This window comes from Apis florea, unplaced genomic scaffold (genome assembly GCF_048593485.1).
Source record: "Apis florea isolate Af1SG1 unplaced genomic scaffold, ASM4859348v1 contig_3517_pilon, whole genome shotgun sequence".
In the NCBI taxonomy this organism is placed as follows: Eukaryota; Metazoa; Arthropoda; class Insecta; order Hymenoptera; family Apidae; genus Apis; species Apis florea.
In genome coordinates, this window is record NW_028256778.1 from 823,436 (window position 1) to 847,547 (window position 24,112).

General features: G+C 36.7%; 4 protein-coding genes across 13 annotated transcripts in view; 1 reads left to right on the forward strand and 3 right to left on the reverse strand.

Annotated features, from left to right (window-relative positions):
• The first annotated feature begins 1,816 nt into the window (after positions 1-1,816).
• On the forward strand, positions 1,817-4,029 carry Atg5 (autophagy protein 5). Its single transcript, XM_003698597.3, has 4 exons — positions 1,817-2,180; positions 2,263-2,468; positions 2,542-2,867; positions 2,933-4,029. Exons 1-4 carry the CDS (start codon positions 2,025-2,027, stop codon positions 3,040-3,042), a joined length of 798 nt encoding a protein of 265 aa, XP_003698645.1. The 5' UTR covers positions 1,817-2,024; the 3' UTR covers positions 3,043-4,029.
• LOC116415322 (uncharacterized) lies at positions 3,583-19,939 on the reverse strand. Of its 7 annotated transcripts, none has more exons than XM_086913913.1 (3): positions 19,741-19,834; positions 4,057-4,179; positions 3,583-3,832 (listed from the first exon to the last, which is right to left on the reverse strand). In XM_086913913.1, exons 2-3 carry the CDS (start codon positions 4,150-4,152, stop codon positions 3,638-3,640), a joined length of 291 nt encoding a protein of 96 aa, XP_086770039.1. In that variant the 5' UTR covers positions 4,153-4,179; positions 19,741-19,834; the 3' UTR covers positions 3,583-3,637. The 7 variants fall into 7 exon arrangements, with proteins under 7 accessions (XP_086770039.1, XP_086770041.1, XP_086770043.1 ...); XM_086913915.1 differs by lacking the exon at positions 19,741-19,834 and adding an exon at positions 18,040-18,119; XM_086913917.1 differs by lacking the exon at positions 19,741-19,834 and adding an exon at positions 14,697-14,807.
• On the reverse strand, positions 11,573-15,673 carry LOC100866751 (uncharacterized). The gene is given in 4 exon segments (XM_086913911.1): positions 11,573-14,735; positions 14,738-15,354; positions 15,357-15,435; positions 15,438-15,673. Coding segments are annotated over 4 exon segments (2,988 nt in total). The 5' UTR covers positions 15,540-15,673; the 3' UTR covers positions 11,573-12,545.
• Positions 19,940-20,982: 1,043 nt separating the features above from the next.
• tyn (trynity) overlaps positions 20,983-24,112 on the reverse strand; it is a 44,144-nt gene continuing 41,014 nt past the window's right edge. For all 4 annotated transcript variants that reach the window (XM_086913920.1, XM_086913919.1, XM_086913918.1 and 1 more), the window contains 2 exons: positions 23,903-24,092; positions 20,983-23,802 (listed from right to left, as the gene is read on the reverse strand). In XM_086913920.1, the coding sequence (XP_086770046.1) occupies positions 23,651-23,802; positions 23,903-24,092 (342 nt within the window). In that variant the 3' untranslated portion in view covers positions 20,983-23,650. The remainder of the gene's footprint in view (positions 23,803-23,902; positions 24,093-24,112) is intronic.

Sequence of the window (24,112 nt, forward strand, 5' to 3'; positions counted from 1 at the left end):
AACACATGGCGCTCAAATTTAATGTTCTTTATTAGAAATAGAATGAATATCAGGTGTTTAGAATTGATCTCTTGTTTAGTCACATCACGATTTAATGACTAGTCTAATTGACGTCATGGTTTGTGCATATCTAAACGGTTAGAATGAAAAAGAGACTTTTATCGTTATAATGAGAAGAGAGTAAATTTTCTTTCTGCCCTCTCAAAGTTCAAAAGTTCAAGCAAACCGATAAAATATGTTCTCTCGTCCGACATCTTCGCTTAACAGATAAGAAATCTGCTTCATTTATTAATATTTAAAAGAATCACATGTCTTCTTGATACTTTTTTAAATGATCATGCTTTCTTTTACATATACTTGAGTTTGGTAAATTGATTATTCGATTGTAAAACATTGTCGATCAAAAATGGAACTGAAACTTAAAAATTGCGTAGATTAGATATAGAACAAGACAAGATATAGAAAAAACTTATAGAATTTTATATTCTTTATATGTACAGAATTATCGACTGTGTAAGAACTCAGAAGAATTTGATTCGATGCGCCCTCTAGGATCTAAAGTATTTAATTCAAAAATATCAATTAATAATTTAAAAAAAAAAAAAAAACAAAAAAAATTTACCCAATATTTCATGGAATTTTTGACCCATATTCTGAAATGATATTTTTTATTTTCATCTTTTCTTATTAGCTTTCAATTGATATTTTTATTATATGAAATAATTTAATTAATATAATATTACAATGTAATAATAATTATGTTATATTGAAAGTATATTTATTAAAAATATTCGAAAAACATTTATATTTGTCGCAAGATTATCATATTTTTACTAAAATATTCATCCATTAAAATACATAAATATCGGAGACAAAATTGTAAAGCAAAATTTATAGATAAGGAGAAAAGAAAAGGTACAACATAGACAAGCAAATAAACAAGGAGAACATAGTGAGACAATGACAGAAATAGAGTAAAAATATGGAAATCAGCGCCATCTCTAGAGTGCCGCAAATGAAACTAATGTAAACAAAGAGAGAAAATAGTAGAAAAAGGATAGAGATAAGTAAGAATTGATTAGTAGTGCCATCTATTGAATTCTAAAGAAATCTTCAAAAGAAAGGATAAAGTAGATTAAGAATTGACAGTCAGCGCCATCTTTTAAATAGATTAGAAAATTTTCGATTATTTACTTACTTTTTAATCCAATAGATGGCGTTGCCAATTAATTCTTACTTTATCTCTATCCTTTTTTTTCATTTACTCTCCTTGTTTACGTTAGTTTCATTTGCGGCACTCTAGAGATGGCGCTGATTTTCATATTTTTATCCTATCTCTGTCATTCTCTCACTATACTCTCTTTGTCTATATTTGTTTTTAAAGTGTAATAGGGGAGATACAAAATATCAGTGGAATATATTTTCATCATTTTTTTTTCAAAACTACAATATATCTTAATTTTCATTATAAAAAAATATATATTAAATTTTAACTTTTTAATCTATCTTTATGATAATAATATAAATGATAATAGATATTTTCTAATTTTTAAAAATATTTTATTAAGATGATTATGAAAGAATATTGGATGTGTACCATTATAGAAATTTTAAGAAGTCTTTCTTTTGCTACTTGGAATTCTTTTTCAGAATGCCATTTAAAGATTTCTTCTATGTAAAAAAAACATGTGTTCCAAAGATCTAGAATAAAAAATGAATATTAAATCTATGTTTGTATTATTAATTAAGAAATTTTATCAACTCAGTGAGTAAATTTCTAAATTACCGATTATAAATTTTTAAGTATATAACGCCATCTTAGAGAAAAATTGTAAACTCTATAACTACTAAAATATATATTCAATTTCTAACATATCGATTGCTTCATGTTATCATTGTAGACATTATCTGAATATATATTCAATTCTTGTAGCAGACGAAAAACATAACCTTCTAGGAGATACTCAATTGTTATTAAAAATCCGAATGAATTAGAGTAAACACTACTTGCCGTTGTATTCATAATGGCGAATGACAGGGAGGTACTAAGAGAAATTTGGGATGGTAAAATTCCTGTTTGTTTTACGCTTGATTCTGAGGAAATTTGTGAATTGCAAGGACCTGACCCATTTTATCTTATGGTGCCTAGGTTAAGTTATTTTCCACTCTGCACAGATAAGGTAAATAATACAAATAAAAGATTATCAGTAATAAATGTATTTATAATTTTTAATTACCATTTTTATATGTTTTTTTAATTAGATACGAAAGCATTTTATAAGACATATACAAAGTGACAGTAAGCAAGAACATGAAATGTGGTTAGAATTCAATGGTATTCCCTTAAAATGGCATTATCCAATTGGTGTTCTTTTGGATATTTATTCTAACGATGTTGAATTACCTTGGAATATTGTTGTCCACTTTGATAGGTTTCCAGAAAATGTTCTGATGCACTGTCAAAACAAGTAAATAATATAGAAGCTTAATTTAATATTTGTTTATAATAGAATACTTAATTTAATTAACTTTAAATTTTAGAGAAGTAGTGGAAGCATATTTTCTCTCATGTATTAAAGAAGCAGATGTACTAAAGCACAGAGGGCAAGTTGTATCTAGTATGCAAAAGAAAGATCACAATCAATTATGGTCTGGTTTATTGAATGATAAGTTTGATCAATTTTGGTCTGTGAATCGAAAACTTATGGAAGCTAGTAACATAGAGGAAGGTTTTAAATACATACCATTTCGATGTTATACAAGTGAGGATAAATATGTACAAAAACTTGTAAAACCTGTCAATGAAGAAGGTCAAAGAAAAACATTGAGGCATTTATTGAATGAAGTATTTCCAGATAATGAAAATAGTAAGTAAATATTTTGTTTATATTTATTTTTTAAGTATTGTGTCATTTATTTATGTTTTTTATAGTTACAGTGTTTACTCATGGTATTACCCCACCTTTAGAAACACCTCTTCAATGGATGTCAGAACATTTGAGTTATCCTGATAATTTTTTACATTTAGTTGTGACATCATAACCCAAATTGAAATAGCCAGTTGATTAATTATCAATGAAAATTCTACAAATTGTGAATTCAGTACTATTTTCTCTTGTCAGTAAATAACTGGCTTTCTAATTAAGATCCCTTTATGATGGATCTTTTTAATTTTTATGTGCTTTGTCCCATGTTTATTTATTTTATACAAAGTCATAAATGACACTCTAATTTTTCCTGAAGAAAATAATGATTAAACGCTTACTGTTGCTTATATTCTTGTAATGCACGAACGTATGCAAATTTTATCACAATTGCAACGTCGAATTTTATTAAGATTGGATCGATATCGGACCACATTTATCATAGATCAATCAAATTGTAATTTAACTAACAATAATGTATCAGGAAGAAAATATATTGTATAAATATAATTATATAAATATTTAAAAATCATTTAGATATATAAACATTATATTCGACATAAAATCAATGTGAATATTTTAATGGTAATGAAAATTAATTAATAGTATACTTCGAAAGACAAGATGAAGGAGAATTAAATATTAAAAATGCCAAAAATAAATAAATAATCGACAATTTAATTTAAAATTAAAAACCATAATTGAGGCATAAACTAATTTATTGCACAACTATCTCGAGGCTTTCGATATATCCTTAGTATTTGGGAAGATATGTTTTCATCATTGCGAGTTGTCAAAGAGCCAGTTGGTCTCCGCACAATAACGGGATGATTTCCGTAATTACTGTATTCCATCGTTCTGCGGCTCGTTCCAAAAGTTAAATAATTCACTTCTCTCTTACTTTGTTCCTGTAACACAAAGATTTAAAATAAATCACAAAAATTAATTAATTAAAACTTCGAAAAATGTACGTAATTCTATGCAACACATTGTTAAAACATAATTTGTACATTAAAAAATGTCTCTAAATTTAGAAAAGATATTATTAAAAATTGTTGTTTCTGTATTTAATTACAATTTAAATATAATATTTTTTATTAATAAATTTTGTGTATTATAAATAAATAATTACTTTATATATGATTAGAGATATGTCTTGATATCTCTTGTGAATCTCTTCCTTAGACAATACGATCTTCACTTCCGGCGATTCATATCGCTCCGTCATTTACAATTATTCTTTCGTTTGCTATACCTGTAACACATATCAATTTATGAATTAAAATGTCATCCATTTGATTGTAGTCTTTAATTTAACTATCATCGATCGGAATAAAGATTCCTATATTCAACATACCAGCAAAACTGTTAACTAAAGAAGATTCTGTATCAATGTCTACGAAAAAAAAAAATAAATAAAATGAAAAACAAAGCAAAAAAGATATGCTTGGAGAAGAACGGGAAAACAAGAACGAGCAAGAGAAATGTCGAAGAGAATGCACACATTTGTCTAGGGTAAAAATAAACTCTGGTTGGACTTTCACAACGCAGTAAATACTATCTCACCTCTTTCAGAATTAATATTTCTTATTTTGTTCGTTCGTTTTTTTTTTATTTTTTTATTTTATTATTTAATCTCAATTTTTATTATCTCTTCTAAAGAAAACTTTATTTTTTTTTCTGTTTTGTCTTTAATATTAAATTTTTTTTTAATCGTTTAAATTATTTTTTTTTCTTTTCAATGATTACAGACGACTTTACCAATTGGCTCTAATTATTTTCGAAAAGATATAATAAATATGACGATAAATTAATCACGATATTTTTTTCAGCTAGATAACAGAAGATCGTTGATAAAAAAAAAGACCTGGATCGTGTTTTCGAAGATTATTTGCAATTTATAAGCACTGTCCGATGATATCGGCGGACGGACAAGAAGTACACCGTAAGAATAATCAACGAAACTTGAGACTTTGTCGTCACGTTGATCTTTAACTTGCAAACAGAAGACACGTTATTCGCCTATTGGAATAGAGCCAGAAACTTTTTGGTATCCCTTTCGAATTTCCGGTTGAGAACGCCAGACGTATGGTATCCTATTATGAATTTTTTTATCATTGTAAGTAATGATTTATGTTGTCTTTTAAATTCGAAAATATTTAGAAAGAAGTACATTGCTTTGGATTTTAAATTAATTTAATCGGTGCAAAATTAACATTAATTTAAAAGAATTTACTTGCAAAATTATATGTTAAAAATAAATATATAATTTTGTTGTAAATTTTTGTTTGCATGCCCTACTGTACCCTTCCTAATTGCATTGCACCAGTTGGTGACATTTATTGGCGTTGATTGAAGCGTTGCATCAGTCATACTTTGATTCAAGGTGCTTTGCACGCACGCGGTGGCCTCAATAGAAACGAATAGTATCGTTATTGCGATTTAATATAGAGATCATTCGATAAATGTTTTTTATTCTTTAATACATCAAAAATTAACAATTACAATGAACGTAATATATAAACAAAGTTATCGCAGATTTTATTTTCTTGTTATTCCTTTTTATTATAGTTTTAATTATATCGAATGATTTTAAACTAATTGCGCATTAAGGAAATGCATACAACAATGATAAGATATTTAATAATCTTTCAAAGAAATATCGATAAATTAGTATAACTGTATTTTCACTGTCGATAATATGAATTTCTATAATATACAATATGTTAAGATCTTTCGTAAATACGAAATAATCGAGAATTATTTTTCATAATTATTTAGCATATTACGATTTTTAATCGATTATTATAATCATCGTTTAAATATAATTCATATAAATAGATCCGCTGTATAAAATTCATTATGTTTCTGCCGTAATTATTGCATATTCCAATTCAATTAGCTGCAGTGTATAACTGAAATACATATGAATATGTTGCGTCATATGCACGTGTGCAGCTGCTCGCGCAAGTTTTTTCAACCTCTCCTTAAGTTCAAAGAAACATTCAGCAAGAACTGTAATTTATTTTCATTTTTTATATAATGTCTTTCTATGTTTTAACAGTGATTAATGATCATGTATATAATTTAAGAAATGAACGAATATTTAGCATTCAAAAAAAAGCTACCAAACTTTAAATACCATCTTTTATGTCATTTATCGACAATTCAAGTGCATAGTTGATGGAGTGCAATTGCACGGTGCGTAAGTTGACTTGCGTGCTTAGAAAGTTTAGCGTGTACGTGTGCAATCGTCAATCCAATGAATACTACCAATCAGCCACGATAACGGAAACAATGCATTGGTTGCATCGATTATAAATCGTATAATTGTATGTGTGCATCTAACATGACTACTTTCAGAGCACGAGTTTCTATGAATTGGTTTGCGCTTATCTTATATTCTCTTTCAAATGTGACAGAATTAAGTTAAAAGCGTCATGAAAACGAGCTCGTTTTAAAGGGCAAATGAAAAACATTCATCGTCGGTATTGCAGAATATCAAGAAATTTTGAACGTGAAGTCGAGTAACGTTTATATCTTGAAAATTGCGCGATATTTCAACTTTAATTTAGCGTAACTTGAAATAAAATATATTGCTCTATTATTTCACAAGCTTCTTCTCTGAGTGAGATATTTCATTAGATAAGATTAATATCTTTGTTAAAAAAAAAAAAAAAAGACAAACAATACCTGAAATGATACCGTTTTGCATTTTTTTTTCTTAAAAGCTTTCTTCATTTGTAACAATCATGAATCATTAAAAAAGTGTACATGAACAATATAAATTACTAAATATTTCTTGAAATATTAAAATTATATCTCTATTATTATAAGAAAAAATAAATACCAAGAAATTTATATATTGACGAAATATAAAAATGGTAATTGTATGATATATCTCTTATTTCCTCATTTGTATTTTGTAATTATATTTTCTTTGTCGTGCAATAAATTTTAATGGGATGGAACAAGAGTGAGATCAAAGACGGCATCGTTTTTCTGAAGTCAATTTGTAAATCAGTTGTCTTTGTTCAACTGTGTCAACTTTTCTTAAATTATCAGTCTCTCGGTTATCTCGAGACGCACAGTCTGCCACGCATGTAAGCGCCTCCGAGAAATGCATATAATCAAATACGTTTTCACAATCGAATAATCTCGTATGATTGCAACTATCTAAAGCGACAGAAAAAAATACATGAAATGTGAATATATTTTCAATAGCAAAAAGAACAATTAATTATTCTATATAATATATTATATAATTATTTGTATATCTTTATTTTATATAAAATATAAAGTATTAGAAAATCAAATCAAAATAATTTTTTTAAAATAACAAATAAATTAAATGTTTTGTAAATTAGAAATTTTTTACAACATAACACTACATTAAATCTCACAATTATTCTCATTTCGATTCTTTCCACAAATATATAAAAACCAAATAATGCAATAAAATTAGAAATTAGAATATTTTAAAAATATTTAAAAATCATTGATCTATTTAAATAAATTGACACGTAACTATTTCAAATAACATATAACTTTAACGATCACTTTTTAAATGATTTTATTTCAATAATATATCTTGATAAAAACAGCCTTTTTTTTTTTTTACTAAGAATATAAGAAAAATGTAATCGTTCTTAGATATATTAAATATTGTCTAGTAAAAAAGCAAATCTTCGATAAAGGAAATAAATATAGTGCAAGATTAAAGAAAAAAATGCCACATTAATATGTGTATACGACAGAATGAAAAATAATAAACAGATTTCTTTTAAAATAGTCTCTTATATTTTCTCTCAAATTCTCATAATCTACGCGTGTATATATAATACAATATTTAATACAATAATTTTTGTTTTTTTTTTATTTTTCGAACGTACAAAAAAAAAAAACGTTGATGATATCTATTTTCTCCGTACATTAAGATTGCTTCTCGATCATTCTATCCCTTTCTCTCTGAATAATTCAGTCTCTTTCCCTCTCAATCTCTTGCTACTCGATAAATCACAATATGACGGATATGCTGTAATTGGGCGAATTTTGCCGACGAACTGAGAAACACGTTGATTGCGTGACATATCGAATATCGTTGCTCTTGCTACCGTTCACCGCTCGCCGGAGAATCTCCGCGACCGCACAAAGAGAGGAAAGAAAAAAGACACAGATAAGCCTTAGAGGCGAGGTATCAGCGATTCTTCGATTATCACACTTTGAGCTGCCTCTCTCGGCGAGGAAACTCGAATTTGTTCGTTCTTGGTCTCGATCAACCCTCAGAATGAGTTCACATTCGACAATTTCTCATATATTACTCGTATAATTTATGAATTACAAACACGAATTAAATGTTAAAACGAAATTAGAACAATTGAAAATATAGATGAATAGAAAATATGTATGCGAAAAAAAAAAAAGAAAAAGAAATATAGTTCGTTCTCGATCCGATCTGATTTATTCGATAGGAAAACGAGAAAGGGAAAGAAAATTATTGAAATGGCGACCAATAAATAAACGAATAAGTCTCAATACTGATATTATTACACGGTTGGACGAGTCACCGGTGTTCTCTTACGCAGAACGTATCCTTGCCAAGAGCAGCGCTTTTTTTCTCGCCTCGGAGAGGACGTAAAAATATACGTAGCTCGTTCTAAGGACGCGAAACATTTGGTCCTTGATTCTTCCTCGCATTAATAAAGATATAAGGCACGAGCGGATCTCTAAAAGGCACCGGGCGAGTTTTCAGGCGCTTCGTTCCTACAACTTGATCGTATTAAAATATAATTATGTATACACATTTATATATATATATATATATGTATATATATAAACTCACTCTCTCTCTCTCTCTCTCTATCTATCAACGCTATATATAAATTTTTTTTGTACATACGCGAGCATTATGCTTATATATAATTAATTGTATATTTGTATAATGTGTGTATGTATAATGTATGTACGTTCTCTGCCTACACGTGGGTTTAAAATGTGGGGGCTCGCCCACGAAGTTTTTTCTCCCCACCACTTCGAACCAACCGTTCGTTCCCTTCATACCCCCGCCCTTCCTCCTCACCTTCCGTTCACACAGTTTGATGCACTTAAAAAATATTGCTTATACAATGTTTTATGCCTCGTTTAATAGACTCTTATGGGCTGTGCACACGGAACACATTCGTATACGCACGTACGAAAACTGTGCGCGCCGATACACACGTAAAAAAACATGCACGCATTTATTTCTCGCGCTATCGAGCACGCTCTTCCTTCGTCTCTTTCACTCTCTCTCTCTCTCTCTCTCTCTCTCTCTCTCTCTCTCTCTCTCTCTCTCTCTCTCGCTCTTCCGTCAGTCGGTTCGACGCTACGTTTATTATGTAAAACGTTTGTTATGGCATTATGTAATTCATTATGGCTTAAGATTACGCTATATTTTATTGTACATTGCCACCTTGACTCTATTGGTGAACGCGAACAAGGTTAATATGGTTTCTTCTCCCATTCTTTCCGATTCTAGAAGTCGATTAATCGTTCTTTAGATCAAAAATTTGCCGAAAAAATCATTGCTTTCGAAAAATTCAGAAACACAGAAATAAATCCATGTATAATTCGACAAAATTTGCTTCAATTGGAATTTATTATTTGTTATTCCACTCGTGTACATATATAAGGCAAACGTCCAGGTAAATATTGTTCGACTAGCGCGTGCCACGATTCATTGCGAGCGCATCCTCGATGGCCGATAATGCTGTCGCAACGCGTGAGATTAGTCGCACTTGGAACGAGCTCGATTGAGCCTGAATATTGAAACATTGACGTAACTACTCTGTCTGCGATGGTAATTTACAAAATTGCCCTTCTTTGCCGCGACGTGCTCAATTGTCGGATCGTAGAACACTCGTGGAACGGTTATTTTCAGTTTTCCATCCAGAGGGAAACTTTCACGGCTTGACGAGTGTTATATCCAAAAAAAAAAAAAAAAAAAAAAAAAACACGTTGCGTCAACTATCTCATTCCAATCGATTCCAATAGAAGATAGCTGCGTATAGATTATCAGAAGTAGAAAACATAACAAGAAGTTTCTGAGTTTTTTTTTTTTTTTGATCAATGAATCAGATTTGTTGCTTCGATGGTCGTCTTATGATAAAAATGAACGTATTATCGACTCAAGAATCGAAATATATTGGCCGGGATTCTATCAATCAGAGAACGAATGCTGGAAATGATATGAACGCGTGAATAATTTATAAGAATAATTAAGAACATCTCTCTCTTCTCTCTCTCTCTCTCTCTCTCTCTCTCTCTCGTAGTTTTTTCTGTGAATAAGTTTATTATTCTAAAATTGTATTAACACTCGATATTAAACAATATTGCGTCCCTGTATGAAATGTTTATTATATATATCGTTTAAGGCACGCCTGTTTTTGCGAATCGATCTCATCGTGTGTATCTTTATTAAAAATCTCCCCTCGCGATCAATCTCGCATTAGATCTCATCGATATATTTACGTGCTATTGATCAGAAATTTGAAATCCCTTTTCTTTTCTTTTCTATATCGTACATACGTATAAAATATTTACAAATAAAACATTAACTGATAATGAATCAAAAAAATTTAATTCCATTCCAACTTTATTACCGTTTATTATTAAGACAAAAGCAAATTTGCATTATTAATAAGATAAATGTGCTCATTTTTGTTTGCACAGAATAAGTAATATAAGTAACTGAACTCTAATTTAAACGTTTTATGAATAATTGTATTTTACAGAATGCATTAACGATTCCAAATCTCTGATCGACAATATACGTAGAGAATATCGTATGGAGATTATGTCCAAAAAATCCATCGATCAATATCATAAAAATTTCTAAAACTACATTGTTGCGTTACCGATATTAAAAGTTTTTTTAACATCTAATTGATTCGTCGCTTCGAACTGCCCTTCGAAGGGCGCAAATTTGTACAAAATATATCTCTGTATACAAACTATGTAATTATAAATCTACGTGTAAATTTGTTCAGAATTAGATTACGCGTTTGATCTAGCAAAATAAGACCAGCGAGAAGAAAGGCACGAATGGCGAAGGCCTCGAACAGAAGCGGTCATATGAATTTTCTCGCACTTCTCCTTCTTCGACCTTTCGTCCCTTCCCTTCTTCCTCGTGATCGAAAAACTCGATATAAAAATATCCATGAATGGCCGTTCGAGCGAGAGGATCGAACCGAGCCACACAAAACAATTCGTTAGATTAATCGATTACGATTCGATCGGTTTGATCCTCCTGCGTCGTTCTATTTACATATTTACAGATAATCGACCGAGGAGGAAGGAAATGTGAGACTTGAGGGAAAATCGCGAGAGGCGAGAGAGGTTCTGGAAAACAAAAGAGAGGAAAAATGGAGACGAAACCCTGTCGTAATACTTGCTGTGCACCGTGCATGGGGCCACGGATGCGCGTATGGAAGAAATTCTTTGAGCAATTAAACGATATCTAATTGATTTGATCCTCGATTGGACGCGAAATGGGATGATCAATAATAATGATTCGTGGAAAATTCCAATGCCAAAACGGTATGTAAAATTTTATTTGACATTGAAATAAGGGGTAATCATTTAAAATAATCGTCAAAATATAATACTAAATAGAAATTATTATATTGTATCGTACAAATAAATAATATTATTTGAAGTAACATTTTACAATATATAACAAATTATCTGAAATAATTATTTCAAATGTGTTATTTCAGGTTTGATCAACGACGAATCGAGATTGAAAAATCATTGAACGAGAACAAAAAAAAAAGGAAAAACTATAGTTACGAATCGAGCATTTTCCTCGAAATTTATAAAAGCGATTACGCAACGAATCGCGATGATGAGCTACACTACCGAGTTTTCATCGTGATCGTTATCATTTAGAGGCTGACATAATTCTATAATTATAGCCAATACACTCGACCTCTAAACGGCCTAGCCGATAGCCGTCGAACGAGCTAATCTCGATGATAAGACGGTATGAGAAAAATTTCTCCAAGAAAAATATTTCATCATGATGAATTTTCATGGAGAAGGGGAGAAGGAGAGAAGAAGAGAAAGAGACAGAGAGAGAAGGGAAAGGAAAGGATTGAAGAAACTTTGAAGAATGACAGAAGAAAAAAAAATCAGATCAAAAGAAGTTAAAGGATGGCAAAAAACTGAAGACGCGACCGTGTGTATAATCTCTTTCCACGTACTGTCTAATGGCCGATTAAAATTTTATCATGTTTTACGCGACGCCGACGATCGAGGAAACGATAAACGCTTACGTGGCGTACGACGTGTCATAGATCACGTACCAATCGATCCTGCTCGAGTAAATCCTTTTAAAAGGATTTTTTCTCTTTTTTATTGACCATCGAATATCTAACAATCGATTTCATATCCTTGATCCGGATTACGGTTTCGTTTTTCATTTTCTCGAATTTAAATATCAACGACGATCGATTAAAAAAATTTTTTTTCGAGTTCAAATATCGATTTCTTGGCACTTGGTGTCGATTGATTTTACAACAAAGAATTCGAAACGTTCGAAACTTCCGTTTCGCGAAATCGAGGATCAAACAAGTTTTCCAATTAAGTGTAATGAGGACTTGCTGGATACCTAACGAACGCACTTCTAACCTGTGGGAATTCGTACGGACTTGGATGAGCTCTCCAGGATACCGGCAATCTCAGGCTTAATTCTAGAGCATAGTCATGACCCCTGCCTTCGTTCAAATTGCAAATATTTTGGCAGTTGTTGTTATTATTGTTGTTGTTGTTGTTGTTGTTGTTGTTGTTAATGATATTCTGGCTACTGACGGGAGACAAACCCCTTTGAACCGTCTGCTCTTTGGCCGGTTTGCTCACGGGATTGTCCAAATAAGGCTTGAACAGAATGGCATCCTTCTTGATCGTCGATCCTGAGGGCGGAGGCGCGACGGACGCCGGTGGCGTCGGCACGGTACTCGTCACAGGCTCCGTTCTCGACGCAGCTGCGTCGACGAACCTCTTTGGCTTCACGAGACAAAGCGGCATTTCCTGAGGAGGCACTTCTTGGCAGGAATTCGTCCTGATCTGATCTTCGATCTCTAGACAGAGTCTCTTCGGCGAGGATAAAGTCTCGTAACAGCATGAAAGAGTGCAATATTGCCTCTTTAACGGTGAGGACAGTTCTTCCGAGTGTTCGGAAACCGAGGTGATCTCAGACGAATACTCTCGGGGGGAATAACAGTACAATCTGGTCTGCGAGTCGGAGTAGCAAGATCCCCTTAAGGAGGCTTCCTGATAGCATGAGGCAACCGGTGTCACGGCGTGGCCGTCCATGCAGCATGAAAGATTACAAGAAACGACAGGCTCGTTCTCGCAAGATACATCGACCGTGCCTGCGTGTTGGTAATATGGAAGATGCTGCGAAGAACCAACATCGCAGCAATAAGGAGGCGATTGCTCGTACTCGACTTCGATTCGATCTTGCGATAAGCTGGAAACGTAGTTCGACGTTCTCAGATCTACCGGTGAGTCACCGGAAGCGGCATCCTGGATGGGGCCGAGCCTCTGCCTCGAGTTTCCGCGAAGAGCGATCTCGCCCCGCAACTCTGTCTCTTGGCCCAACCATTTTTGTACTTGACGCCGATTGATGCCGAATTTTCTCGCCGTGGCGCGTTGATTGCCCGCCACACCGACGTCCCTGTGGAAAGCGTCGAGAACGTCCAGCTTGAACCTTAGCGAGAATGATCGCCGACGAGTGAGATCGTTCGACGAATTTTGATTGGCGGAGGAACAGTCGAGTGGATCCATCTCGCTGTCGGAGCAACTGGTGCTGGATCTACCGGAGCTGGTCGGCCCTCGAGGACTCGGGGGCAACGAGTATCCTTCTCGATCGTTCGCGGGGCTTACCGGGCACGAATCTGTGTGTGTCGGGAAAGCAGCAGGTGGTCGTTGATAATCGACGTACGAGGATGCAACGATAGCTTCTCTTCCCTCCTCGCCGACCGCCACCTCTTCCTCGAGCTGAATTTCTTTCTTCACCACCGCCTTACCGTTTTCCGTCTCCTCTGCAACGTCCTCGGTTCCCTTCTCCTCGATATGAATCGTTATTGTCGTTTCTTTCGACTCTCTCTGGTGCGAACGGTGCAGGGACGAGATCGGATTCTCGGAATCCGGTGTTGGTGACGCGTGTGCGGATTCGTGTGCGTGCTCATGCTCGTGCACGTGCAAGCACGGGCTCGCGGAGGGCCGTGGAGAATCGAAGTGAACGGACATAGCCGAGCTGGAGCTGGAGCTGGAGCTGAATCCGGTGCCGTTGGCTGAATGCGAAACGGGCGAGAGCGAGACTGTCGGGGCACCGGGGGAACTGGTGGATTCGCACGGCCCTGGCGTCGCCGCCGAGTCTGGGCTCGCTCGTTCCGTCTTTATCATCGACGGCGCTAGCAACAAACCGTACGATTTCCCGTCCATTGACGAATCTACGTCCCCGTAATTTTGCTGAGATCGATGGTGCATAGGCGAGGAAGCTCGATGCCGATGCAACGAGGATGTTCCTACGATGATTTCATTTTCGTTACCGAAACGATGCTCTTGTTGAAGAGGTACTCGATACGATGTCAGGGTCTCGTACACCTTCGCCTCGTTCCGACCATCGAAATTATCGAGTTCCCCTCGTTGACCGTTCGAATTTAGAACGTAATAATTTGGTTCTTGATCCGCGCGCGCCTCCGAATAACCCTGAACGTCCACCGTTACCTGTATTCGATCGTCCGTTTCCCGACGAGGATGATGCTGTGCTCTGAATTGACAGAATATTCTTGATAACCAAGACGAACGGATAAAACCGGCGCCGTTCCAGATTGGGAAACATATTGGGACGAAGAGGATGAACCACCATGAGGAGGATGAGAAAGAAGAGGTGGGGGCCCCTGCTGTGTAGCCAGCTCGTCGCCGTGCAGTCTGGCGAGGCTGAGGTTCAAGGCCGGCGCTGCTGGAGTCACGGCAGGCCCCGTGGCTTCCGTCACGGTGCCGTCCGGCTTGGAAACACCCACGGGAGAGATCACCGCTGTCGAGACAACTCCGGTATTTCCAGTCTCGGCACAACTATTTCTCAAATTATCCTCGCACTGTAACCACTTTTGTATTTGACGTCGATGAATCCCGTATTTCCTAGCGGTGGCTCGTTGATTTCCACGACAATCGATGTCGTTTCTATACGAATCGAGAACCTTGAGCTTGAAGGCCGGCGCGAATATCCGTCTACTTCCCATCACACCGACCGATTTCCTCGGATTCTGTTGCTGTTGTTTTTGATGCACCATTTTCACCGTGCTTCCTTCACTGAGCACTTCGTTTACGCCATGAGCCATAACGTATATTTTCACACACCGAACTTTTTCGCACCGTGACGATGATCGTCACGTCAAACACGAGAACGAGAACGACGACGACGATGACGACGATGAGCTTCGAAACCGGGCACTGCTAACGATGCGACGTACGGGGGTACCTTAACGCGTAACATTGCACGAAGTGGCCTGGTCGCGCCGCGCACGGAGTTCCTTTTAGGTCTTGGTAGATGCCGTAACTAATTTTCATCCCCACTACTACTAGCGGACTGCGGCTGCTTCCCACTGAAACGATCTTTCCCTTCCCCTCTCGGGCCACCAGCTCGCTCTCTCACTCTATCGCCCCTTGCCGCGCGCTCTCCTACTCCCGGCCACACTCTCTCACCGTACTTCCCCTACTTTCCTACTCAGTCGTACTCTCGTTCCTTCTTTCTTCACGTTACGACCAATCAATTCTCCGTTCTTTTCTCTCTATCCAGCAAGCTCCCCTCAACGTCATCCCACTCGTGTAGCACAGGCGCTAGTCCACCGCCGCCGGCCACTAGTCATTCTTCTTTCTTTGCGCCACCGACCTAACCTCCACCAACTTCTCTCTTTCTATGTCTCTCGTCATCCTGCCTGACTGCCCGCACCCGTAGGCGCCCCACCCGCCCCTCCCCCCGTCACACTCTCTCGCCTTCTATCCTCCCTTTCACACCTCAGCTCCGTAAAACTCCGCCATTTTGTGTGCTCACTTCCGTTAATGACGCGCGCGGGAAACGTCACGCCAGCGTGACGACGCTCTCGGCGCCATATTGTCTGCTGTGCTCGTCTGACTGCTTGCCTGCCCGTTCGCTCGCTCGCTGCCTACCAACTCTCGGTCCGCGCTAGCCAGCATGGAGCCGTGATTTTTGCTCGCCTTTCTCCTAGCGACTTGACCGTGCCTCTTCTCGGTATTACGATAGCATATGCTACGCTGAATTTCGTTCTGTTCATTGAATCGCGATCGAACCCATCGAAGGAGCGTTAAAAGAATAGCAAACACGACTCGAGTTACGATGTTTTCTCGTGTGGCTGAGATTAGGCGTGTTATCTAGGTTAAATCGTTGAAGACCTACGTCAGACTTCGCATACGGTACGATTCTTGAAAGTTTGCCGTAGACGAGCGCCAACTCGGCGACCATCGTCTAGGAAGTTTTATTGGCATCGAATAAGGGGAAAGGCCGGTGAGGTAAGGGGATTTTGCCTTCCAGGAAAAATACCCGTGGCCGTGTCAACTTTGCTGGTATTGGTAATCTCCTAGGGTCGAGGAGCCATTCCTATTATAGCCCCAGTGGGGTAATGCGATCTGTATTGTTCTTTGCTGGTTATTACCAGACCATTCTACCGACTTACCGTTACCGAGTCACTGTTGGATGGTTATTCATACTTTTCGTCCTGTTCTTATTTTTCATTTCTCGAATGCTTTTATCCACTTCTAGTTATCTCTGAATGAGATTTCGAAGCGTGCATGCGGATCACACGTTCCTTGCATATACATACGTAGTGGAATGAGATCATGTTGTTTTTGTGGCGTGAGCCGACAGTTAATATGTTTAGCTTTACGCGCGGTTGCCATATCGTTGAGCCGCACGTAGGCCGCAACGTATACGGACGTGGAGAGACCTGCGAGCAATGACGCAAGCCGCGTGTTAGTAACTATATACTTTGAAGAAATAAGAGCGAGCGAGACAATTCGCATAGAAAGAAACGAACCGAGGCCTCGTAAATTTCCACGATTCGCGCCACCAGCAGAAACTGAGACCCGTCCGATCCTTCTGTCGTTCCACGAAGGAGCACCCTACTGCATTTCTAAGAATCTTGCTGGTTATTCTCGCTCCGTCGATTATACCGACTCCAAGCTTTCCTAAATAACATCTGACAACTACAAACGTTGTGGCGAGAGGATACCTGACTGAATATAATTTGACCTTCGCATAGTTTTATAAGTGTATATCATCATTTTGGCATTTTATGCTCGTTATAAAAAGAACGAGGTTTCATTTCCTTTCGTTTTATGGAATGTCAATCGTCAAACTTTTTGCAATCAAATCCTTTATTTAATCGTAATCAAGCTCTATCCGTTCATCAAAGAGAACGAGCGATCATGAATATCGGTAAGAGGCATAGCAGTAGCAGACCGGCAGTCGCCTAAGTACGCCACGACGGCTGACACGTTCATCGGATTTGTCCTTGAGGCCGAAGGTAGGTGCAGCTCGAAGTCCGAGGACGTGGCAACGCAGCGGCCAGGCTCCCCCTCCTTTGTCCGTCGGCCGGTCTTGCCAGACAGGGTGTCGCCAGCTCGGTCGGACGGGCCGTCCGGGTTGCTGTGAGGGGAGAGGAGAAACGAACAACCCGATGGTGTAAAGGGGCAAGGGGATTCTGTGGGTTAGTGTCAGTATAAGCGTGTGACGGAGCAGGCATTAGGGGAAGGAGCACGTTATGAGAGGGAATCGTTCCGAACAGATTACACAGGCGAAACGAAGAGAAACAAGAATAAGAAAGAGAAAGAAAGAGGAGATCTTGTAGTTTGTAAGGTCGCACATGTGTGCGTGTTATACGATCGGTCGTGGACCTACATTCACGTGGGTAGCCATGTTTGAAAACTCGCGTCCCGCTGGAATGTAGCCTGCTGGGGCCCCTTCGTTGATTTCCCCTCTTTCTCCTTCCACAATGCCGCCCTATGCGATTCCACAGTTCAAAGCTCGACACGACGATGCTCGAACGCCTACCTTCGTCTCTACTAGTCTGGAGTCCTCTTCTCTGTTCTTCTTTGCTCTCCTATGGTTTTCCCTTCTATCAGTTCTTCCTCCCGCTCCTTTCACCTCTTCGGCGCTCCATGCTTGGCGCCCCAAATGGTCGCGTAACCAGAGACGCGCCTCTGGCCTGGCCTGGCTTGGCCTGGTCGCGCCAGACTTCTCGGCGCCCAAATGATGTACGTCGACCATTCTCTTTCCCTCTTTCTCCTCCATGTTCGTTTGCTTGGGATCTGTAGCCTTCGCTTTCCTTGCTCTCTTTTCACGCACTTGTGCTTGTTCTGTGGGTATGTGTGCAAACGACAGACAAAGGATAGAATTAACGGATCGAGAGTAAGAGTGAGCGAGATAAGTATGCTTCTATTTACCACTGCCTTGACTTGCGACACCTCACCTTTGAATTCTGTGTACCATATACTACTCATATGGCCCTTACCTACCTTACTTATGCGGCAAAAGCCACGTGAGAATGCGAAATATGAAAGAAAAGGGCGTTACAGTCGTAATTCTTTGCAAAAAACGCATTAGACGGTTCTTTCCGTTATTCTTGTCTGTTAGTTGAACATAGAGGTATCTTTCAAGGGTTCTTGGCGAGACAGGCTGTCGTCTATGATACTTATTTTATTCAAACGATTGATTAAGTCTTGTCTGAGCTGAAACTGTTCATGTTTTCATATAATTGGCTCCTGTTCAATGTATAATATTAGTTTGTTATGTATTTATTACAACACGTTTCAAGCGAATTTCTATCAAATTGTTTTGTTGTTTTATTCGACCAATTATATCTTCTAAGTTTATCTTCAAATATATTTATGGATATCATACAATCAGATTTAGAGGAAGAAGTATTAAAATAATATACATTATAGTATAATAATTAGTCATAAATGATATAAAAGAATAACAGTAATTAAGTATGTATTTAAGCTCTTTGGTCCAGAATGAAGAGTGGCACTTACTAAAATTGCAGACCCGAGTTTATAACTGAAGTTTATTTATGTACATGCTAACTGGGAGAGCGCCACACGTGCACCAGTGCATATAGTTCCATTGCTGTTTGCATTGTATACGTTATCTTCTGTGTATGTGAACGCATATGTTGTGTATTTGTACTTTAATCACACAGATATATTGTAATAGATTACATACATATATGCACATAAGAATTCCATCATTCTATTATATTTTCAATATTAAATTTTATAATCTGAAAACTTCAAAAAATGAAATGCAATGTGAATTTGATGATACCAAAAGATACAGCCTTGATTAACAATATATATATATATATATACATATACATAGGTTAAGCGTCATAGTCGCATCGTTTGCTCACGTACGGATGCAGAAATATACCTTCTCCGTGGGCGGTCACACGATGGCGCCTACTCGCGCATACCTGCGCATACCTGTAGACCAGGCTAACCTCGCAAAAAGAAACTCTCATTTCATCGAGATTCTTCGATTCATTCGTTTGCACAATTCATTCGCTTTTTCACGATATCGTGAAGACAAAGAAGGAAAAAGAGGAAAAAGAAAAGAGAAAAAGAAAAAAAAGAATGCATAGAAAGAAAAAGCATTATCAGAAGCGAACGCAAGGATCGAAGTGCACACGAATAAAGCGAAATACAACAACGCCTACGTCTGCGATTTCACGAGAAACGTATACATGCTAACCTTTATCTTATCATTGGCGAAGGCGTATCGAGGTTGACGAGGTTGCCATACGTTTGCTTTTGGTACGACGATGAAAGACAACAACGACGCGGATGACCACGATTCCAAACGATTACTAGCATCTTTCATACTTCGTTTCCGCGAAAACCTTGAATTCAAACACGGGATCGTTACGGGTGTAGTCTCGCTCTGACCTCGTTGTTCACTACGTCGCGATTTGCTTTATCGACCGAGTAGTAAAAAATTAAAGGATTAAAAGCTATGCATTATCCGCTTTATCGACATTCAAACGTCGCTTTTGATCAACTTCTTTCATTGAACTTTTTTTTTCTTTTCGTGATTTATTGAGATTATTGATTATTATTTAATCATTCGTATTATTTTATTATGGTGCATTTATATTATTTCCATTAAAAGATATACTTGTTCTTCTATCAAATGAAACGTCATTTTCAGATTGTTCAAGTTATTTTAATATTCATAAATGTGTTTTTAGTTCTCAAATTGGATTAACCATAAAGTTAATTGTGGCCAATGATATTCATTGCTGTTCAAATGATTCAGTCGTTTCATTGGTATTGCAAAACCTCTTTTAACGAGCGACTGAAAATATTTATCATTTAGATAACCGCTGTCTTCGAGGGTCGAGAGCAGTTAAATTTGTTATCGATTAATGCTAGCCTTTGAAACCTCATTAAAACATGACTCGTCATCGATATATACTTCTGCAGAACATTTAGAATGCAACGTTAATTGCAATTTTTTTTTCAATCATTGATAAATATGTATGTTTCTTTTTTTTTTTTTGCTCAAGTTACCTAATGCTTATAAATTTGAAAAAGTAACGTTAACATTACAACCATCTTCAAAATTCTTTTGATTAATGCAATTGCAATTTATTTTTAAACGAAGATGCTGCAATTATTTTTATCTAGAGTCAACTGACTATTCATCGACAGTAAGCGTATCAAGTGATTCATATTATTACTTGTCACAATAATAAACGCACACACGTGCATCTTTAACACGCGCTCCTATACAGATTTGAGTTCGAATCGTTGGATGTCGACCAATTATTTCAATTTGTTTACGCGTTCAGCTCATCGATAATTATTGATAACAATCTCGAGTTGCATTTTACCAGAATTTTATAAAATCGTGTGAAACTTGATGAGAGTTTGCGCAACGGAAATAATTGATAATAATATCTATTATCAAAAGGAAAGGAGAGGAAATAAGGTGTTTTCAAAAAATTGATCTTCGTTTAATTATTAAAACATTCACGTACATAAATAGAGTACAAGTGATATTGATGCGTGTATGTGTATCTTCATTTCAATACTTATTACGATCCAATAATATATACATTTATTTTTTTTTTTCATTTTTTGCCTTTGAGGATTGATTTACAAAATCCATTTTAATCATCACTTCGATAAATGCAAGTAAACAGGAATTGTTGAAGATATCATAAAGAAAAACTTTATGAATAATTGTTTGTTCCATTTGTTCCACTATTATTCTTTTTATATTCTTTTTTGATACTTATCATGTAAAGCAATATTTAAATGATATTCGATATTTAATGAAATTTATACAAAAATATGATTATTGTCGCTATTATGTATCTTACGATTGTGTTTCTTGCTACTATTCTTCTTCTGTATTACGAGACGTTACAAGATTATGATCAATTAAGAACATATGTTCCAATCAAATGCCACATGTTTTGTCCTGTTCTAATTAGATAAGATGTGAATGATTGATATTTATCATTTATTTTAACAATGATTTTTCGCGAATTTTTAATTAAAATAATTAATTCATTTGTATCAATCATTTTTATATGATGATATAAATCTAACGATTAATAAATATAAAAATTAAAATTTGATGAGACTTGGATATATAATTTAATATTTTGATAAATAAAAGTTCTTGAAATATGTGAATCTAATAATTCCGGAAAAATTGTTTTTCTTACATTTGTATATCAAATAATCACCGTTTTAATCCTTGTTAGATGATTTTATATATTAATCTTCCAATTGCAATTTATTAAATATTTTTTTTTGGAGCTATCGATAGAAACACAATCTTTCTTCACACAGTAGCTGAAGATCGAATCTATATAAAGCGTGATGAAAAAAAAATTCTCTCTCTCTCTTTCTCTCTCTCTCTCTCTCGTTCGTTCTTTCATTTCTTTTTTTCTTCTTTCTACTTATGCTTACATGCTCCGTTTATTTTCTACCTTAAATGCTAGTTGTATCGTTAGAAACGTTAGTGAAGCGTGAACCTTTAAATATCGCTAGTCTTGATACGGGTTACAAGTCGATTTCCGCGGAGTAAAAAATGTGGCCAGGGGTGTGTGCCGGACGATAGTTGATCGAGGGGTCATTTATCTCGCCGGCAACGACCTGGAAAGTCATCCAGAGGTTAATATGCAGAGCGTGTATGAAGAGAAGGAGAGAGTAAGTTGCTCGTTCCACCTCGTTCTCCTTGCAACCCGATCAGAAATAGCCCTTATGAGATAAGACAGTTAGCAGTGTCTAAGATGTCCTTAAATAAAGTGTACTTATTACAACGTTTTGTCGTCAGGGTGTCCCTGGTTGCTCTTAGAGAAAAGAACGTAGTTAATCGCGGATCGGGGAACAATTTTTTTTTGTCCATGCCACGATCAAACAAATTTTTTCGTTCTTTTTTTTTTTTTTTTCTCGATACGAGGAAGGCGATGTCAAAAGAAAACATTCATTGTACATTTCGACACGTATAAAACTTTCGACAATTGCTCTTTTCGAGAATATATTTTTTTCGTGGAACAGTACATTGAAAGTAACCTTCACTCTTAATGTAAAAAAAAAAAAAAAAAAAAAAAAAGAATAAGTCTCGAGAACAATTATCGAGAATTTTACACCGAAACGTATTCGCACTCTACTTGTTTCACTTTACCACAGTTTCATCGTCCTCGAGAAAATCAATGTTCCGCGACTCCCTACGAAATATTGCACGCAAGATCCCTGCGATCTTCGACCCATGCGATCTAAAAGATCCGATATGTATGTACGATAAATATTATGTATAAATGAATGGAATGTCAGATGCGTAAGTAAGTGTAGAGCTCAAGTCCCATAAGATATTCTTGAAACCAATGTTGTTCTCGTCTATATTTATCCTTGTCTACGATCCTCAATATGTATGTAAAATCCCCCTTACGAAGCGTTGCACAAGTGGCAAGTCTCGTGATCCTCGTCACCCGCTCACATCGTCGAAATTAAATTTAAAATTATATTTAAAGTGTTCTATAATGAGTGTGCTTTTATCATAGTCAATCGGAAAGATATTTTTTCGGAAGTGTCTTGCACAAGCGGCTTGTGACTTCCGCCATGTGCAAGACCCCGATAACTAAACGATACACCTCCATATTTTTTAGGGATATCCTTCATTTTCTCACTTTCGTTCAATTTTCCTTTTAAGATTACGCTTGTTGGAGGTTGTCCGAGGATATCTGTATTACGATTAATTCAATTGCTTGTTTGAATGTTCTCGCCTGATGTGCAGTAAATAATAACAAGTCCCCGATAACAAGCATCGCGATAAATCCGAAACCGCAATATCTGAGAAAACGTACGCACGGTGTAGTCTGCGCGGAAAAATGGACGCTTTTTGCACGGCTCCGCTTCCTGGAACCAGTGTTTCGCGCGAAACGTGAGTAATATCGAGAATGACGGTGCGAAGTCGTAATTTTTCCACGCGTCTACACGAACACGTGTCTCTCGGGTTCATCGCGTGCAAGTCTTGTAACACGTACGACGCGTGGTGAGTTTGCACTTTATCCGTAATTTTCCTGGTTCGCTTCTCTTGTCACCAGCCGAGAGATACTCGGTGAGCCTTGGGCCACGACAGGTGATCTTCAGGGCATCATTTTGCGGGGTGACAACCATTTCTTCATGTAGTAACAGAAGATCGTGGAAATGTAGATAAGGACAAGCAGGGCACACGTCACGCCCAGAATTAACACCGAGGTCTTTGTTGGACAGGGCTCCACAATGGTCACCGTTTTGTCTGGGGAATAAAATTGAAATAATTTCCTTTTCTCTTTTGTTGCTCGTGATATATATAAATAATGAGCTGTGGGTAATTGGGAACGAGTTCATGTAATTACCGGCTTCGTTGAAGTCTATGCTGGCGTCACTCTTCAAAAAGTCGGACTGTTTCTCGTCACCAAAATCGAGAACAAGGATTTCCTGAGACAACGTCATATCCTCTGCCTTTTCCTCCGTCGCGTTCGCCAGACTTCTTCGACGCCTCTTGCCCCACGACTCTACCGATTCTCGTCCCCATTCGCAGACAGCCTGTGATCACAATCACGTTT

Coding starts and splice junctions, on each gene's coding strand:
- Atg5 (XM_003698597.3), top strand. CDS start 2,025: ATGGCGAATGACAGGGAGGTACTAAGAGAAATTTGGGATGGTAAAATT. Junction 2,469..2,541: donor CTGATGCACTGTCAAAACAA/GTAAATAATATA, acceptor TTTAAATTTTAG/AGAAGTAGTGGAAGCATATT. Junction 2,868..2,932: donor ATTTCCAGATAATGAAAATA/GTAAGTAAATAT, acceptor TGTTTTTTATAG/TTACAGTGTTTACTCATGGT.
- LOC116415322 (XM_086913912.1), bottom strand. CDS start 19,869: ATGAAAGATGCTAGTAATCGTTTGGAATCGTGGTCATCCGCGTCGTTG. Junction 18,345..19,740: donor TCGCCAATGATAAGATAAAG/GTTAGCATGTAT, acceptor ACATACCCACAG/AACAAGCACAAGTGCGTGAA.